The sequence below is a fragment of the Podarcis erhardii genome (genome assembly GCF_964252035.2).
Source record: "Podarcis erhardii genome assembly, chromosome: 15".
NCBI lineage: Eukaryota > Metazoa > Chordata > Lepidosauria > Squamata > Lacertidae > Podarcis > Podarcis erhardii.
In genome coordinates, this window is record NC_138505.1 from 22,770,315 (window position 1) to 22,790,319 (window position 20,005).

The 20,005-nt window shown below is 47.1% G+C and overlaps 1 protein-coding gene across 1 annotated transcript in view; it reads right to left on the reverse strand.

Annotated features, from left to right (window-relative positions):
• GCN1 (GCN1 activator of EIF2AK4) overlaps positions 1-20,005 on the reverse strand; it is a 66,055-nt gene that overhangs the window by 34,714 nt on the left and 11,336 nt on the right. Inside the window, exons 12-33 of the mRNA XM_081842189.1 lie at positions 19,532-19,582; positions 18,592-18,690; positions 18,292-18,465; positions 18,035-18,187; positions 16,894-16,986; positions 16,059-16,134; positions 15,544-15,703; positions 14,255-14,444; positions 12,967-13,091; positions 11,627-11,805; positions 10,678-10,771; positions 9,631-9,744; positions 7,788-7,986; positions 7,220-7,375; positions 6,534-6,715; positions 5,434-5,514; positions 4,575-4,718; positions 4,123-4,250; positions 3,596-3,785; positions 1,443-1,513; positions 435-600; positions 103-297 (exon numbers count right to left, since the gene is read on the reverse strand). Of these exons, the coding sequence (XP_081698315.1) occupies positions 103-297; positions 435-600; positions 1,443-1,513; positions 3,596-3,785; positions 4,123-4,250; positions 4,575-4,718; positions 5,434-5,514; positions 6,534-6,715; positions 7,220-7,375; positions 7,788-7,986; positions 9,631-9,744; positions 10,678-10,771; positions 11,627-11,805; positions 12,967-13,091; positions 14,255-14,444; positions 15,544-15,703; positions 16,059-16,134; positions 16,894-16,986; positions 18,035-18,187; positions 18,292-18,465; positions 18,592-18,690; positions 19,532-19,582 (3,020 nt within the window). The remainder of the gene's footprint in view (positions 1-102; positions 298-434; positions 601-1,442; positions 1,514-3,595; positions 3,786-4,122; positions 4,251-4,574; positions 4,719-5,433; positions 5,515-6,533; positions 6,716-7,219; positions 7,376-7,787; positions 7,987-9,630; positions 9,745-10,677; positions 10,772-11,626; positions 11,806-12,966; positions 13,092-14,254; positions 14,445-15,543; positions 15,704-16,058; positions 16,135-16,893; positions 16,987-18,034; positions 18,188-18,291; positions 18,466-18,591; positions 18,691-19,531; positions 19,583-20,005) is intronic.

The window sequence follows — 20,005 nt, forward strand, 5'->3', positions numbered from 1 at the left end:
CAGAGATCTCTTCTCAGTGTTTTGAACCCGCCCCGTCCCCCAAAATCTCCTACCCTGCTCCCATCTCTGCAAAAGGTGGAAAGGAAAAGAGAAAGAGCTTACCTGTTGGGATGGAGTGGAAAGGGCTGCTATCAGTTTGGCAACGATCGGCTTGACTTTCGGATCGCTTTTGTCCAAATGTTTGGCCAGGGAGCCCATCAGAATGACGACACTCTGGCGGACGGCATCATAGCTGGCATCGTTTGGCGCGTCCTTCAGGAACTCCTCGAACACGGGCAGCAGGGAGTTGACACTGTCCTGAAAAGCCGTAGGACACACACACACACAATAGCATCAACCGTGATTTCAAAGACCTGGACGCAATGGTGAGCTAGATGAACCAAAAGACCGAGTCAATATAAGGCTGTTTCCTTTCGGTGTATCTTAATGCCTACCTTGCCATGGGTATTGAGCGCCGAGAGGGCTGCGTCCAGCATGCACTTCCGGACTTCAGGGTTGCGGTCGTTAAGGGCATCCGGTACAAAGAACTGGAAGAGAGGCTTCACCTGCGAACTGTCCAGGTGCTCCGAGAGCTTGTTCAGGGCCAACGCAATGCCACACCTGTAAAGGTAACATGGTAGCTATGGTTCGAAGGGCCATGGTTCAGTGGCAGAGCAGCATGAAAGTCCCAGGTATTTCCAGGTAGGGCTGGGAATATCTCCTGCCTTAAACCTGGAGAGGCACGACCAGTTAAGTCAGTACTGAGCTAGACAGACTGACTCATGGAGGCTTCTTGTGTTCCTATGCTTTTAAACCAGGGTTTAGGGCTGGGCAATATATCAATATTTCGTCCAAAACCAGTTTGAAGTCCCTATTGTAATATTGGTTTCATAATTTTTCACCTGGCAATATGATGTTGTGTGTATATATATATAGCTACGATCGTGCTAGGAGGAAGGCATGCTTGGCAAATCCACACCGTGACCAGCTCCTGCCCGGAAACCAATGTCCCCACTGTGGAAGGACGTGTGGATCCAGAATTGGCCTCCACAGACACTTATGGACTCATTGTTAAAACCGTGTTTATGGAAGACAATCTTACTCGGCTACTAGTGATCGCCAAAGAAGAAGAAGCTAGTACTATGCAAAAATCACAATGTAGGAAAAACTGTGAAGCCTACCAGTACTTCTACATAGCCTCATCTTTATTTCAGACACCGTGCTGTATCAGTATATCGTGATGTTTAGCTGGTGATATATCGCGATGTTGAAAACCAGATATTGCCCAGCCCTACTAGCTACCAGGTCAGGGATGCTGGGAGTGGTAGTCAAAAAAACAGCCAGAGACGCAAGTTTGAGAAACCCTGATTTAAACTATTACATTTACATCTCGCCTTATAACGTCAGAGGGCTGAAGCACCTCAGCTGGATAGAGTCAGAATTTTAATTTAAGTAAGGATTACCTGGCTTCCCACTGGTCGGGTGGAGATTCCGATATCACACGTCCCAGAGCATCCAAAACCGGTGGAGGCCTCTGTTCAAGAGAAACAGGCATTCCGTCAGAAAACCCAGCAAAGGAGCTTATAAAAACTGAACACGGTTGTCAGGGCTGCCCAAGGTCCCAGCTCACAAAGGACCAACGCCAGTTCTTATTATATACAAAAGTCTTTATTAAGGTTCAGTTTCGATTTCACAGTCGCGGCGCGCAGCTCTACGTCTCAACGCTAGACCGCTGAAGCTCCGTCTGAATCTCCTCCCCCCAGACACCAGTTTAAGACTCTAGCCTTGCTCCACCTCTTCCTCTGCTCTTTCCTCCTCTGGGTCCGTCTGCCCGCTGGGGTGTTGCCCTTTCTGGACTCTTCTGATGCTGAGTCCCCGGATTCTTCCCCCTGCCTCCGGCGTGCTTTAGGACCTGGCTCCCAATCCGGGCTCCCAGCTGTCCCACGCGCCTGTACATTTGAACTTGGCGCGCGCGCCCAGCCGGCAACCTTCCTTCTGATCGTTTCACTGCTCCTGTCACTGCTTCCCCCCTCGGGGGGGGGGGGGTAGCTGGACCTGACTTCCCCTCCGTTCCCCCACTCTCCGATGGGGGCGTGGCCAGCTCTGACTCATTTTCTCTCCCTACTGGAGAAGACGCTGGTCCTGATTCATGGGACTCCTCCCCCCCACTCCGCTCTGGTGAGGAAACTGGTCCTGATCTCCCGCTGCCGCTTTGGGAGTCCCCACTGGCCCCTTGTTTCTGGTGTGTCCCCCCTGGGACCCCCCTTGCCCTGGCCACCGGCGCCCCCCTCTGGGAATCTTCTGAATCGCTGGAGAAGCTCATGGAATCTCTCGGGCCACTGTCATACTCCCCTAAGCCGCCCTCAGATTCCTCCCCTTCGCTCTCCGTTTCCTCTCTCCCCTGTGTCTCTGCTCCTGAGCCCCTGACAACGGTCAAAATCCAGGTGCAAAATAAATAAGGGGGAGGGAGGGGGCAGGGACAGAAGCACACCGTGCTAGACATAAGTTTCTCTGTAAGACCAGGGCGTGGGGAACCTGTGGCCCTGTAGATGTGGCTGGACTCTGACTCAAGAGCTACCAGCCATGGTGTCAAGGGCAGCACACCTCTTGAGTACTGGGTGATGGGAATCACAAGTGGGGAGAGCGCTGTTGTGATTGGATCCTGCTTGCAGGCTTCCCATTGGGGCATCTGGTTGGCCACTGGGAGAACAGGATGCTAGACTGGATGGGCATTTGATCCAGCAGCCAGGCTCTTGCTGTGTTCTGTTGTGCTTTATTCCACAATGCTTTAAACAATATTGCTCAACCCACACCTGGTGCTTGAACTACTATATTGCTTTATGGTCATCATTTGTCAGGTAACCGTGTCAGGAGAGTTGTCCCATTGGGGAATCTGATTGGCCAGTGGATGCTTGACTAGGTGGACCTTTGGCCTGACCCAGCAGGCTCTTCTTATGCTGATTATCACAGAACGAGGACACTGAAGGGCCTATAAGACCTACATTGGCTCCCAGTATGTTTCCGAGCACAATTCAAAGCATTGGTGCTGATCTTTAAAGCCCTAAACAGCCTCAGCCCAGTATACCTGAAGGAGCGTCTCCACCCCCATCGTTTAGCCTGGACATGGAGGTCCAGCTCCGAGGGCCTTCTGGTGGTTCCAGAAGTGAGCTTACAGGGAACCAGACGGAGGGCCTTCTCGGTGGTGGTGCCCGCCCTGTGGAACGCCCTCCCACCAGATGTCAAGGAAATAAACAACTATCTGACTTTTAGAAGACATCTGAAGGCAGTCCTGTTTAGGGAAGTTTTTAAGGTCTGATGTTTTATCGTGTTTTTAATATTCTGTTGAGAGCTGCCCAGAGTGGCTAGGGAAACCCAGCCAGATGGGCAGGGAATGAGTGAATGAATGAATGAATGAAAAAATAAATACCACCACCACCACCACTACTACATTGCTGCCAGGTGAAAGAATGCAAGGATAGTACACAGGAATGTAGTTTGGGAAGAGGAGAGGTATGGCTTAGGGAGGGTCCTGAGGACTGGACACACAGACACCTAGAGGTCTCAGTGCCACTCTTGCTCTAGACCTCCCCCCAGTCCCTCCTCACGAATGGCTTACATAGAGTTTCTCCTGATAGATCTCCATCAGTTTGGTCATGACGTCCCTCGTCTGGCTTCGATACTGCTCAACGCTCTTGGAAAGCGCCTCGGCCCCAGCCTGGCGCACGGCTTCCTCGTAGTGTATGACATCTTTAATGAGGACCGAACAGATGTCAGGCTGCAACTCCAGACCCATCGACTCCCAAAGCCTATAAGAGACGAAAGCCAAAGGTCATCCTCCGGGTATCAAAGATCCACCCCGGTCTCATATCAGGCAGTGACGAGGGGAGTTTTCAGCAGGTAGCACATTCCACAACCAAGCTGCGACCACTGAAAAAGCCTGCCTCTGCGTCAAGGTGGGCCAATAATTGTTAGGCCCTGGCAAGACTTAGGAGGATTCCACTTGTTAGGCAATGCTCTGCAGAGGCAGTTTCCTATGTCCATTGGTCAAAGCACTTCCTCAGGTCCTGGCGGAGAAGCATCATCTGCAATGTGCATCTGGTGCAAAAAAAAAGGCATCTCTTTGGTGGAACAGCAAATTCTCACCTCTGGGCCAGCGTCCTGATTGCTTCTTCCTTGTCAAAATTCACCACCCAGAGACGGCGTAGAAGGTTCATCCCATTCTTCTCATCGCTGTCTGGTGTTGGCAGCACCAACTGCAGCTCCATCAAGCCCTGAAGATCAGAACAGGAGAAGTATAAAGCCTTCCTGCCCAACCTCCCTGTATTCCAAAACTGCAATGAGAAGTGACGTCCCCTTTCCAGCATGCATTAAGGCTGTTCAGGTATTACTTTGCAGGTACACGCTTGCAGCAAGATTGGGAGGGCGTGCTGCATTCTGAGGGCCAGGCATGAAGGCCCAGAGGGCCACATTAGACCCCCAGGCCTGGGATTCCCTAACACAGCTCTACAAACTTATCTTCCTCCAGTGGTGGATGGGAAGCCAACCGTCCCACCCATCTCTTCCCCTGTGCTGGCTGGAAAGAGATCCCAACTGACCCGGAGGGCTGCATCTCGGACATTGATGCACGGGGACTGAAGGGCTTGGAGTAACACATCCACTTCTTCCTGTTCTGCATAGGCACAGCCATCCTCTCCACTGCTGCTGGCACACAGGGCGGTCAGGGCGTTGGACGCCAAGACCTGACAAGAGGCAAGAGAGCTTAAAATCAGACAGCGAAGGAATATAATTGTTGCCTTACAAATTCATAGGCACAAAGCCACCAAAGGGGTACAAAAAGAACATTAAAACACACTTTGAAAGAAATAAAAACTGATTCAACCAACTAAAAACCATGGAACCATCCATACAAACCAAAACAACAACAAAGCAATTTCATCAGATATAAAATTGATATTCCATGAATGGCCGGGTTGCACCCTCAAGGGAAAGCACAAATGTTTTCAGCAGACACCTAAATATAATCTCATTAATGGCACCAAACTGGAAAATCCATGAGTGAATCAATCAATTGCATTTATAAACCATCTTTCCTCCAAGGAGTTCAAGGTGGCATCCATAGTTCTTCCCTTCTCAATTTTATCCCCACAATAACCCTGTGAGATAGGTTAGGGCTCAGAGACAGTGAGCCTCATGGCCAAGTGAGGATTTGAACCCGTCTCCCGAATCCCCATCCAGCACTCTAACCACTGTGAAACACTGGCTCACATGTACTCAGGCACTGCATAACATATTAATATGGGCACTGTACAGAAAACCCGGAAGACAGCTAACATTAGAAGTGTGAGAGCTGAATACAGGTTTAACAGGGCCAACAAAGACCAGATAAAAAGAGCTACGGGGGCTCTGCATCTGGTCTGCGAGCTATTGCTGTACTAGAATGGGTGGCCAGCTCACCTGTAAGCGTGGAGAGCCTGTCCCAATCACTTTACTCAGGAGCCGCAGCATCTCTGTGCGAGGCAGTAACTCGGGTCCGTTCTGACAGGTGACCGGGGGAAAGAGGAGCAAAAGAGAAACGCAAACACTTGTCATTTTAAAAAAGGCAACTGCCCAACCAACAATGAATAATCATCCTCATCATGCAATGAAGCTGGGGGATTTGGAATGGCTCCCAGCAGGTGAGCATTCTGTATTTTATGTACTTAACAAAATTTACATACTGGTCGACTTACTAAGTTGCTGTTATAATTTACACTGACCGTATTTTCCGTCTATAAGACACCCTCATGTATAAGACACCCCCTATTTTGGGGGACTCAGATTTAAGAAAATTGGGGAGGTGTATCTGTGTGTAAGACGCCCCCCTTTGACATTATTTTTAGGGGGGGGGGACCGCGGCTTACACACAGAAAAATACTGTATATGTTGTTTTTTTCAAAGCGCCTTGCAACAGAACAAAATGTGAATCGATACATCGTTAAAATAGTGGCCGAATACTAAAATGTAACACCCATATCCAGGAAATACAGTGGTACCTTGGTTCTTGAATGGCTTGGCTCCCAAACGCTGCAAACCCAGAACTGTTCTGGTTTGTGAACATTTTACAGAAGCCCAACATCCGACACAGCTTCTGCTCGACTGCAGGAATCTCCTGCAGCCAATCGGAAGCCGCGCCTTGGTTTTCGAACGGCTTCAGGAGTCGAACCAACTCCCGGAACGGATTAAGTTCGAGAACCAAGGTACCACTGTAACTCTGTTCAGTTGCATTAATGTTACAACATTTTAAATTCATGTTGAAGTACTTCCTGTTCTTCTATGGCTACAAGCTGTTGTATGTTGCATCTGGGGTCAGGCGAGGGAGGCGGCTCTCAAGACAAAGAGTCAGAGGAGGAGGGATGTGATGAGAAGGAAAGTATCTCAACACTTGCATCAGCTTTGTTCGGCTGTGCATTTTCAGCTTCGTTTGAACCTCCTGGGGGGAGGCACATCTGTCTGCCACCAAGTAAAAATGGCAGCTTGCTTTCTGAAGATGATGCAACCCCATGGAAAACACTGACCTCGTCCACCAGCAAACTCTGGCTGCTGGCAGATGATCTCAGCTGAGCATGGACCGTGATCGTCTGCAGAGCCTTGACCAAGAGCTCCTCCTTCTCTTCACTGTCGTTGGGAGTCTCCAGCAGCACCATTTTGAGGAGAGGGAAGACTAAGGAAAAGGCTGGGGCCGTTAATGGCACAGGCCCTGCAACAGGCAGAAAAGAAGAGGGGAGATACAGACGCAGAAGGACAGGCCCATACATGGCAACGTCAGCCGCTGACAGAGTAGAAATCAGTGGGCATGGCTGACGTTGGGAGTGCAACAGCAGTGATTATTCAGTTCATAACTTAAAGAGTTAATTCTGTTCTCAGTAGAGAGCCAGCGTGGTGTAGTGGTTAAGAGCGGTGGACTCGTAATCTGGTGAACTGGGTTCACTTCCCCGCTCCTCCACATGCAGCTGCTGGGTGACCTTGGGCTAGTCACACTTCTCTGAAGTCTCTCAGCCCCACTCACCTCACGGAGTGTTTGTTGTGAGGGAGGAAGGGAAAGGAGAATGTTAGCCGCTTTGAGACTCCTTCGGGTAGTGATAAAGCGGGATATCAAATCCAAACTCTTCTTCTTCTTCTTCTAGTCAGCTGCTCAGGGAGGAGGGGGGAGGCACTGCTTAGCAACCAAATCAGGTGGAAAAAATCAGAAGCGGGTCCTCACCTGCCTCTCCCTTGCTCATCCGGACAGGCACAGTGTGCGTGTGCAACAAGGTCACCACTCTGGTCACAGCAGTGGGCAGGTCCTCTTGGCACCAGGATTCATCCAAAACACACTCAGGCTTTATCATCCTCAAGGTCACGTGACTCACTACAGTACCTGGGGAAAGGGGTGAAGGGAGTTGTAAGTCCAGCACCAAAATTGAGGAGGGGGGAAGGAACCCTGGCTGGCTACCCCAATCTACATTTCTTTGTATTCTTGCAGATTTATGCTACAAAAGCTTATCTTATCTGAGTTTTCCCCCATCACAGAGATAGATAGATAGATAGATAGATAGATAGATAGATAGATAGATAGATAGATAGATAAGATAGATAGGTAGATAGATAGATAGATAGATAGATAGATAGATAGATAGATAGATAGATAGATAGATGATAGATAGATAGATAGATGATAGATAGATAGATGATAGATAGATAGATAGATAGATAGATAGATAGATGATAGATAGATAGATAGATAGATAATAGATAGATAGATATAAACACACACAAAGCGGAACACTAACCAAAAGTCTTCAACCGATCAGGCATCACACAGGATGCCAAAGAAAGGAAAGGAGTCTTAATCCTTGGAGCCGCCAGAGGGGACTTCAGCAGAGGCAGGAAGAAGCCTATGAGACTGGGGATGTACTGGGAGAGACCAGGGGGGTTTCTCTTTAGAACAGCATCCAGGAGACCCAGCATTGATTCCAGTTCATTGTCAAGCTGCAATAGAACACTGCGGTGGTTACTGGCGAAAGGTAATCTTGAAGGAAGCAGCCAAGCTTTGGACTAACACACCCACACACCCATAAGCTCAATCCTTTCTCTGTATTTTCTTCCTTTATCAATATTCTCAGCACAGTAAGAGGGGGAAAGGGACTTGCTGACCCAGAAACAGATGGCATGACAATATTGGACCACAGTAGCAGCAGCAGCAGCTGGTGACCAGTGGATATGGTGGGGCGGTTGATCTGCTAATGGGAGATGGAGGGGGTGGTCTTCAGAGACAGAGTCAAGAGGGTCCTCAGAGGCAACAGGTAACAATTTGTTGACATATGCTCTGCAGCGGGCTAGGCTACCCTCTTTTGTGTGATCCAGCCCACGTTATTTTTTAAATTTAATTTAATTTAACTTAATTTATTAAAACAACCACCACCACCGGCCAGGAAGCAAACATTGCCCTTGAGTGTGGAAATGTGCCAGTTCAGAGGAGAGACCCTATTCTTGCTTGTAATTTCAAGGTCTCTCCCCAGCCCCTCTCATCTCAATGCTGGAGGGGAGAAATCTCATGTGCTCAGATCCTGCTTGTGGGTTTCCCATGTGACTGGAATTTTTATAAAGGTGGTGTGGAGTTGTGTTTCCAGTTAAATGGGACACTACACCCCCAGACCAACCGCCCAAATCAACACCATTCCAACTTCATTTTACTCAGGGAAAAGATGGCTACCAAAGGCTTGGGAAACTGGTAAAAGACAGCCATAATCCCTGAAACCCGGGATCACGTACACAGCAGCCTCTTACATAAGAGATAATCACTGGCATCCTGGCAAATAGGTGCCAGACAGGTAGTCATCCTGTGGACAATAGCAAACCACCCAGGAACGGATTAGGTTCTGGGTCAGGACAAAGAAGTGTGATTACCTGAGCAGGGAAAAGCAGGAACTTGTAAATACTTCCATTGTTATCACTTGATGGGTGTAAAGTGGAGGGCAAGGGAGGGTTGGAGGCAAGAAATCCCCTCCCCCTTTGTGACATACATATGATGTATCTGTGATGCGTGCATGAAGCTTCACCAAAGGGGTTTGTGGGAAAAGGGAAAGCCTATAAAAGAAGGGGACCCTTTTGTTCGGTGCTTCTTCCTGCTTCTTCCATGTGGTGGGTGGCTCCTATATACACTGAGGTCCAGCACCGAGGGCCTTCTGGTGGTTCCCTCACTGCGAGAAGCCAAGTTGCAGGGAACCAGGCAGAGGGCCTTCTCGGTAGTGGTGTCCGCCCTGCAGAACGCCCTCCCATCAGATGTCAAGGAGAAGAACAACTACCAGACTTTTAGAAGGCATCTGAAGGCAGCCCTGTTTAGGGAAGCTTTTAATGTTTGATGTATTACGGTATTTTAATATTTTGTTGGAAGCCACCCAAGGTGGCTGGGGAGACCCAGCCAGATGGCGGGGTATAAATAATAAATTATTACTACTACTACTACTACTATTTTCCTGGCTGGTGTCTTTGTTTGACAATGGAAGTGAGCCCAAGGATTTTCCTATAACACCCACAGGTATCTGGCTGGTCACTGCAAGAACATGATGGGCCCGTGGCCTGATCCAGCAGGCTCTTCTTATGTTCTTAACATTAGGCCCAGCTATAGCTTACCTCTTTCAACTGCTTCCTGGTCTGAGATTCCTTTTCCAGCTGGGCATTCAGCATTTCCTTCTGTTTGCTGGTTAGCTGGATCTCCTCCTTTATCCCCTTCTTCTTCTTAATCTCCTGCAGGAGAGAAAACCATCTATTTGGTTATAACGGGGAAGCGGGCAGCAGCATTCCCTCCAAAGGAAGCAGCTTCAGCAGTTCAAAGACAACGGGCAACATGATGGGAGAGAAAATGAGAGTGAATTGGGAGTTGTGCCCAGAGACAGACAAGCTCAGGATGACAGCAGCAAGAAAGAAAAAAAGACACCTGGCTCTATGCAATCTGACTTAGTTTATCACAGGTTGCTCACCAAATGCTACCAAAAAAGGTCTTGATGCAACTTAAAACTATTCAGTCTTCTTTTCATCTTCATTTTCTTTCCCCTTCTCTCCCAGAAACTCAGGGAGCTTTACATGGGATGTTTTCCCTGCTATCCCCTGAGAGGTGGCTCATCAGGCTTGAGAAAAGGTGAGTGTTCCACAAAAAAACCTGCAGAACTGAGTGAAGATCTGAAATCCAACTTTCCTCCAGTCCATGCCTGAGTCATTTAGGGCTTTAATAATAATACAGTTGTACCTTGGTTCTCGAATGTAATCTGTTCAAGGAGTCCATTTGACGTCCAAAATGTTCGAAAACCAAGGCGTGGCTTCCGATCGGCTGCAGGAGCTTCCTGCACTCAAGTGAAAGCTGTGTCGGATGTTTGGGTTCCCAAAAATGCCCCAAAACTGGAACACTTACTTCCAGGTTTTTGGTGTTCGGAAGCCAAAACGTATGAGTACCAAGGTGTTTGAGAACCAAGGTACGACTGTAATATAGAAGGAAGAGGAGGAGCAGCAACAGCAGCAGCAGCAGCAGCAGCACTCTGGGCAGCTTACAGCATATATAAAAACACAATAAAACATCAAACATTAACATACATTAAATGCTAAGGGAAGCAACCAGTCCAGTTGCTTTAAAACAGGGCTTATATTAGACCTAAATATGGCATGATCCACCATGCAAGACCTCACCTCCTTCAGCTCCAGTTCAATGATCTGCTCCTTGAAAGAATAAGCTTTGTTTTCTCTCTTCATGTTGGCCTTTTTCAGGCTGTCTTGCTGAGCACTGAAGACAGCAAAGGAGAGAGAGAGAGAGAGATTAACACAATCCAGTGAAATCATCTCAGGTTATCAGCTTCAATTACAGCTACCACAAAAGAACAGAAAACATTTAATATTTGTTATTTATTTAAACAAAAATTATATGCGGTTTGATTGTGATAAAGACCACTCTAAGCATTTTACACAAACTATATCTCTCTATATATACGACAGCTAAAAAGAGATTTTAAAAACTTATGAAAATCAACAATAAGGGGGGAAAAGATTCAGACACATGTAACTTCTACAAGTTTGGACAGGCTTGCCTAAACAGAAACCTTTTTAGAAGGCACCAAAAAAGTACAGCAAAGGTGCATGCCTGATGTCAATATGCAGGGAGTTCCGAAGTTTAAGCATTGCTACACTAAAAAATTGATTTCTTACAAGTGCAGAACAAGTATCATTTTTCACTTGTAACAGTGCCAGTTCCACAGATCAAAGTGGTTTCGTTAGTGGTGGTTTGTTATACCACACACATTTCAAAGGGAAAGGTCATGGCTTAGTGATCTGTGTACACAAGGTCCATAGGTTAGTGGCATACATGTCTTGAATTAAGAGATTTTTTTCTCCTAAAAGTGCTTTGGAAACCAGGCATGGCCTGTCAAAAATAAGGAGGGCCGTAGCTCAATGGCAAAACATCTGCTTTGCATGCAGAAGGTCCCAGGTTCAAACCCCGGCATCTCCAGGTAGGGTTGGCAAAAAGGTTCCCTGTCTGGAATGGGAGAGCTGCTGCCAGTCAGTGTAGACAACACTGAGCTAGATGGACCAATGGCCTGGCTCAGTATAAGGCAGCTTCCTGTATCCAAGTGCTCATCCTCACCTGTGCAAGATGGACTTGTCATAAAGTTCCCCTTCGGGCGTCTTCATGATAGCAAACTCCTCCTGGGTCACAAGACACAGCGCTGGGTTTTCTAGAAAGGCGGAGATGGTGCTGATGACCTGAGGGAGGACTTGGCTGGGAGAGAGGGCAGAGAGCAGACCCACTGCATTCAGGGACGACTGTGAAACAAGGAAGGGGAAGGAAAACAGCCACTTGTCAAGGATTACAGCACTATCCCAGTAGTGATGTATGGAAGTGAGAACTGGACATTAAAGAAAGCTGATCGCTGAAGAATCGATGCTTTTGAATTATGGTGCTGGAGGAGACTCTTGAGAGTCCCATGGACTGCAAGAAGATCAAACAGATCCATTCTGAAGGAAATCAGCCCTGAGTGCTCACTGGAAGGACAGATCGTGAAGCTGAGGCTCCAATACTTTGGCTACCTCATGAGAAGAGAAGACTCCCTGGAAAAGGCCCTGATGTTGGGAAAGATGGAGGACACAAGGAGAAGGGGACGACAGAGGACAAGATGGTTGGACAGTGTTCTCGAAGCTACCAGCATGAGTTTGACCAAACTGCAGGAGGCAGTGGAAGACAGGGGTGCCTGGTGTGCTCTGGTCCATGGGGTGACGAAGAGTCGGACACGACTAAACAACTAAACAACAACAACATAATATTCTCTCAACACTTGGGGCTGATAATCTTAATCTGCAGCACTCTTCACTGCATGCATCCGTGGTCTCTGTGTCCTTTTGCGGACAGGAGAGAAGCAGCATCAGCAAAATTTTTCAACCCGCAACCCCCAGGTATAAGATCTTATCACACTAGGTCCATTAAGAAGCATTTTAGGAAGGGAGCACAGGGAGGAAAGCCACAGGTCGAATCCCTGCCATTTCCAATTAAAATTTATAAGCAGCAGTTCAAAAAGAGACCCTTTGCCTGCACCCCTGGAGAGCCTGTTCAGAGTGGACCAGGTGTGGGGAGAGCCTTGGGCCCTCTAACCTCTCTGGCTGGCCCTCTGCACCCACCTTGAGTAGCTTTGCCTGTCTGGAATGTGCCCTTGAACTCAGATTATGCCTCCTGCTGGGGGTGGGGTGGAAAAACTAGCTTACTGTTCTGCCTACCTTTGCCTCTAGCCCCGCCCCCCATGTAGCATGTAGCCCTTGAAAGGATGCCAAGAAGGGAATGAGGCTTCCGGCCTGGAAAAAGTTCCCCCACTTCTGGAAAGCTGGCAGTACTGAAACTAAGTGGACCACAGTTTGTGTTGACTATGGCAGCTTCATCATCTCTCAGCCCAGGATGCCCTTGAAAACCTCTGCAGAAGAATCAAACCCAGTCACCTTATTCATGGGGCTCTGGGTGACAATCCGGTCAAAGATCTTTTCCAGGTACTTGGCGATGAAATCGACAGGGTCCAGTTTCATCTTGATCAGGAGGGCTGTCCAAAGGCCAGACTGCCCTGTTACTGAAAGGGAGAAAAAGGAAGGAAGGAGGGAAAGACTTACAAGAGGCACAACAGACCCTACTTCTGTCACATACCCAACTGGTAAAATATATAATTAAATTTTCTGTTTTACATTTTAAAATACTCATTTTAAAATCCTCAATATATCCCTTATTCTCTTTCCATGGTTCATATCATATATCCCTGCATATTTTTACAAAAACTAAACCATTCAGTATTCCGTTATTGCATCTATCAGAACTTATTTACACTGTTGAATTTATCTTAATGCTGCCAACGTTTTCATGTGTACACAATTTCCCCCCATATATTCAACAAACGTTTACCAATCTTCTCTAAACGTATGTTCTTCTTGGTCCCTTATTCTATATGTTAAGTCTGCAAGCTGCGTATATTCTGTCAGCTTAAGTTGCCATTTTTCTTTAGTTGGGACCTTGCTCGTTTTCCATTTTGGGGCTAACCAAACACAGACCACAGTAGTAGCATACATAAATAACCTTTTTTGACACCTGGGAATTTCAGTCTGATTTATTCCCAAGGAAAAGGATTCTGGGGGGGGGGGGTTTGGGGAAAAGAACGCTTAAACGTTTTTTCAGTTCATTATGGATTACTTCCCAATACACTTTTACCCTTTTACAAGTCCACCACATGTAAAAAAACGTTCCCTCCACCTCTTTGCATCTCCAGCACTTACCTGATTCAGTCTTATTATACATCTTAGCAAGCCTAAAGGTAAAGGGTAAAGGGTCCCCTGACCATTAGGTCCAGTCGTGGCCAACTCTGGGGTTGCGGCGCTCATCTCGCTTTATTGGTCGAGGGAGCCGGCGTACATGACTGAGCCGCTTCTGGCAAACCAGAGCAGCGCCCGGAAATGCCGTTTACCTTCCCGCCAAAGCGGTACCTATTTATCAACTTGCACTTGACGTGCTTTTGAACTGCTAGGTTGGCAGGAGCAGGGACCGATCAACGGGAGCTCACCCCGTCGCGGGGATTTGAACTGCTGACCTTCTGATCAGGAAGCCTTAGGCTCTGTGGTTTAACCCACAGCACCAGCCGCGTCCCCTCTTAGCAAGCCTACTCAGAGGTAAATACCATCTGTACCATTTTCAAGTAGGTCTCCTTCAAAGAATAACATACTGGGAGCTTTCCCCTCTCCTACTCACCTAGAGAAGGGTGATTGCTTACTAGCAACATTTCCAAGGCTAACTTTTCCTTCTCCTCTGGATCGCCCTCCAGCCCCGACACGCAAGAGATCATGCACAGCATCTCCTGGAGGACACGAGGAGGGATGTAGGTCTTTCCTTGTTCTGACAGCTCTCCTGTCTCGGTGAGCAAGGCCTCGGTGGGCAGTACCTGACGAATCGTGAATATAAATGCAACAGTAAGACAAGTGCTGGAGTGTAGAGAGAGCAATGTTGATCCAAGTCTTGTAGAGTAAAGCACAGCCGAATGCAGCAAGAGTCTGACTTCTGGATCAGGCTAAAAGGCCCATCCAGCCCAGGATCCTGTTCTCATAGTGGCCGATCGGATGTCTGTGGGAAGCCCGCGACCCGACCTGACTCCTGGCAACTCCATTGAAGCTCAAAGTATCTACTTGCAAAGAATTTGTAATCCAATTATCTGCTGATGGTATTACCCAAAATTACTGAGATTGTTTCAGGGTTATTTAGCCAAGATTTTTAAAGTCAAATCTAAAACTACTTAATTGTACTTAATGGTGGCTAATGGGTCTTTTAGATGTTTTGTGTATTTAATATGTCTGGATTATCAATGTTTTATGGATGTTTTTCTTTTTTTTCTCCTTTACAATCTTGTTGTCTAAATTATGCAAATAGCCGATGTCTATGGGAAGCCTGCAAACCAGACCTGAATGCAACAAAAACAATCCCCTCTCTTGCACAATATTGCATAGCAAAGCAATGGATGTAAATTTTACCCCCGTAAAGGTAAAAAAGGTAAAGGACGGCTAAGTCCCAGTCAAAGGCATCTATGGGGTACGGCGCTCATCTCGCTTTCAGGTAGAGGGAGCTGGCGTTTGTCCACAGACAGCTTTCCGGGTCATGTGGCCAGCAGGACTAAACCACTTCTGGGGTAACAGAACACCATGACGGAAGCCAGAGTGCAAGGAAACGCCATTTACCTTCCTGCTGCAGCAGTACCTATTTATCTACTTGCACTGGCGTGCTTTCGAACTGCTAGGTTAGCAGGAGCTGGGACAGAGCGACGGGAGCTCACTCTGTCACGGGGATTCGAACCGCAAACCTTCTGATCGGCAAGCCCAAGAGGCTCAGTGGTTTAGACCACAGCGCCACCCGCGTCCCCATGAAGTACACTCCCTCCAGCAGCGGAGACAGAACCTAGCCATCGTGGATATTAGCCTTATCCTCCATGGACCTCAGGATGGAGGGCTTTTAAAGGCTGGACCTCGTCCCAAAAGTTGTATGGACTTTACCTTGTGAGAACTGAGCACTACTTTCAGCTCTTCTAAGAGCCCATAAGCCAACTTGAACCCTCTGGGCAAAGACAGGAGCTTCCTCACAGTCTGCTGGGCGAGCCTTCGGACACACCATGACCGGCTGAGGAGGACTGCAGCCAGGGCTTTGTGATATTGCCTGAAAGCGAGAACAAAAGGTAGAGGGGAAGGAGAGAGAGAGATAGGAGGGAGGAGAGCCATGCGTCAGGGGCACAGCATCTGATTGGCATGCAGAAGGTAACATGTTCAATCTAGGGCTGGGAATGTCCCATCAGGAAACCCGGAGAGGCTGCTGCCAGTCAGTGTAAACAGTACTGAGCTAGATGGGCCAATGGTCTGATTCGGTATGGGGAGGAGGCAAGCAGTCAACAACAGGGTGATCATGACCCAAAGCATACCAGCCTTTTGTGCAAAGTTCTGGGGGTGCCCTCACCCTCAGAGGAAGGCTCAAGAGTTTGATGATAAGCAAGAGAAGGAGACCAAGCTGTACGTACTGGACTTTAGCACCAGGTAGTCGATGCTCATGGTCCAAGAGGAGGCGTTCTGTCAGCTGCAGAACTGTGCACATTGCTGCAGGAGGGGAGGAAAAACACAAAAGGTATGGAAGCCAGGCTTGTTGCATTCACCATACCTTTCCTTGCATGTAAATAACAATCGTAAAGTCATTTCCCCAAGAGAGTCACAGCTTTCCTTTAAAAAAAAAGCAACTTAACAGCTACAAAAGGTTTGCCTAAGATATTGTAGCATGATAGTCAAATAATTTAAAAACAAAAAAAATTTAAAAAGAGGCACTTGGTTGATTTACATGTATTCTTTTATAGCAGCTTAGTTTTATCGTCGTCATAAAGGGCTGGATCTTTTGGATCCAATAAGTTTATGTAGAGATTGAGGATTTTTTGTGATGTTCCAGAATAATATGTTTCATGACAATGTACAACCTTACACTGTGTTTAATTTACTATGATGTTATCAGTATTCCCATATGTTTTCAGTTGATTTTTTCTTGCTAAAGATTAACTAAAAAAGACATCTGATCCCAAAGAACAAAGAAACAAGAGAGGCAGAACTGTGCATATTAAGCCTTTACCAGCAAAGACCTGGGCAACACAATCCATTGCGCAAGTGTACTAAGGGGAGGTGCAAAAGCTAGTAGCCCATCTTCTTTGTCCACAAGGCAGACTAACCTGCCTCACTCAGCTTTGCCTACAAGCAGTAGAAGAGGAGAACATACAGTGCCCCAAAGCCCCAAAATACAGAAGCCTGTCCATCTTAGGAAGCCCTTTTGCAAAACCTGAGGATGACCCCTTAAAGCAAAGGCATCCAGCTCACCTTCCTCTGATGCAGACTGCAGGAACTTCTCAGAAGTGAAAATCTGCTTTTTCTCATCCAGAACAAGGGGCCAGAAGCTGCTCAGCTTGTTCTCTGGAGAGGAAAAGAAAGAGATTGTGGCCATGTAGATAACAAAAAGAAGATGCGGCAACCAGCCCTGCAGGCACCTATTATATAAAGAAAACTATACCCTATTATTTACTATATTTATATACCACTTAGCATGCAAATCCTAAGTGGCTTACTTACAATAAAACTTTATTTTTCCTATTAACACTGTACCATAAGCAAAAATAAAAACACATCAATAAAAAACAAAGGGTTGTATCCAACATGCACAAACAGTGTTCTGCTTGCATAATGGGATTTCCTCTTTTCCTTCTCCTCTTCCCCTGCGTGGCCCCAAAATCTGCTCCAACCATGGAAGAGGAGGGGGAAGTTCCGTTGTGCAAATGAAACCGCTGTGCTGGATACAACCCAAAACAACTAGTAAAATGAATGAAACACTGCAATGAATCTTACAACCCAAGGCACGTGAAATCATAGAACTGGAGAGGACCAATTCCTGAGATGCAGGAATCTCAGATGGCTGATCGGCAGTGCCACACTTCCATAGGCAGGGGGGGAAATGGGTGGTGGGAGGGAGAATGGTCTGAGGCCATTGCAATCCAATGAGAGCCAATGTTGGTGTAGTGGTTAGAGTGTTGGACTAGGACCTAGGAGACCAGGGTTCGAATCCCCACTCAGCCATGAAGTTCCCCGGGTGACCTTGGGCCACAGCCACTGCCTTTCAGCCTAACCTACCAACCTCACAGGGTTGTTGTAGGGATTAAATGATGGCAGGGGAGAGAACTGTGTATGCCACCTTGAGCTCCTTGGAGAAAAAGATGGGAGAAAAATGTAACAACTAAATATATAAATCCACAGGTGCAGAACGCAGGAAAGTGAATCACCACAATTGTCTCTGAGTAATAATTCTGTACCAGATCTTACAACTGTGAAGACTGCAGGGGTGGAGAAGAGAGAGGAAAAAGAGAGACACCTGAATTATGCAGTTGCACTAAGATTGTTCATCTGTACCTATGGTTCCTTCACCCCATCAAAAAAGGGAAACTTGTTTCTAAACATCATGGGACCTTACCTATTTGTGCATCAGCTACCGAGAGCCTACAAATCAGCAAGGCTGCTGCCACGCCTTCCGTCACCAGGGCAACCTGAGTGCTCTGAGCTGCTGCTTTTTCAACTGTCTGCATCAGCAATGGCAGCAAGTCTACTCCCTGCATAAGTACGTTGCCTGTGGAAGCAGAAAGAGAAGTCAGGGAGGCCTTTCCCCAAAAACCTGCTATTGGAGGGGATTGCACAGACACAGGAATGGAACTAGAAGAGGCTCTTTCTTGCCTTTGAAGGATGCCAGCATGCACTGAAGATACGCATGCCTTACAGCGGAAGTGCAGGTTTTAAGGCTGAAGGCTTTCTTGAACCATTCGACCAGCTTCTTGGGCACTTCGGTGGTGAACCGATTACACCAGAGTGCGAGGACAGAGATGGCGTGCACCAAAGTGCCTTCATGGACTGAGGAGAGAGAAAATGAAAAGAAACTGGGGTAAAGAAAGCAATCTGTCAATCAACAGTGTGCTTTTCACAATCAGGTTCCAATCACTGAAGTCGACAGTGTGCCACAAAATAAAGACACCTTACCTTCCTGCTGAAGGAAAGGGATGAAAAGTTCTGTTATAGTTCCGCTTACAACTTGGTTTGAAGGCCCAGAAACTGCATGGTGGCTACAGCTGCCGATCCCTAAAAGCAGAAAAACTCCCTAGGTTAGAAATACATTTCCTTTTGGCATTTCGAAAGAAGGAAAGAAAAATACTCTGTATCTGCAGGAACATATTGAAAAGTCTTTTCTTTAATTTTCTTTTTGTAGTATGAGATTGTAAATTCTTTGTATAAGTGTGTAATTTAAATTAATAAAGATTATTTAATTTTAAAAAAAGTCTGCTGGATCACACCCACGGCCCATCTTGTCCAACAGCCTGTTTTCACAGTGGCCACCTGGCTGCCTTTGAGAAACCTGCAAGCAGGACCTGGGCATAGGAACACTCTCCCCTCCAGCAACTGGTATTCAGAAGCATTACTGCCTCTGACCATAGAGCCAGAGCATAGTCATCATGGCTAACAGCCCAACTGGTAGCCTTATTCTCCTCCATGAATTTGTCCAACCCTCTTTTAAAGCCATCCAAGATGGTGGCCATCACTGCCTCCCACCGGAAGGAGTTCTACAGTTTAACTATGTGTTGTGTGAATAAGTACCGTATTTTTCGCTCTATAAGACGCACCAGACCACAAGACGCACCTAGTTTTTGGAGGAGGAAAACAAGAAAAAAAATATTCTGAATTTCAGAAGCCAGAACAGAAAGAGGGATCGCTGCCCAGTGAAAGCAGCAATCCCTCTTGCTGTTCTGGCTTCTGGGATAGCTGCGCAGCCTGCATTCACTCCATAAGACGCACACACATTTCCCCTTACTTTTTAGGAGAGAAAAAGTGAGTCTTATAGAGCAAAAAATACGGTACTTCATCTGTTCTGAATCTTCCAACATTCCACTACACCTATAAGGCAATCCAAGAAGTTTTCCCTTACCTGAGAGGACACTGATTTTCTGTGCCACAACTGTTAGCTTTCCCTCGGCACCTGTCAACAAGAATTGTGGGTTAGCCATAGACTCAAAGTTCGAAAAGACATTAAACCCAAATTTTAATGCTCTGACTGTGGAAATCACATCTCAGCTTAATAGGCCAAGATATTAATGAGCTTTGGGTACCAACAGGAAAAAACTTTGCCTCTCCCTTCTTCATGCAAACTAGGGCACAAGCCAAGAAACCTGCTGCATAATCAGCGTCCTATTATGTCTAAACCAGGAAATCTTGGAGATTGGCGGGATCCACCAAAAGTGCCCCACTGGAAGGCTTTCCAGGAACCATGAAGAGGCATAAGGTTTCTGAAGCCAGATGTAGAATGGGAATATGCAACTAAGTCTGTTCCCAGCTCTCCTGACCTTGGCCATTCCTCAAATCCCACAACTGAGACACCACAAGCAGAGGTTAGGTGCACTGA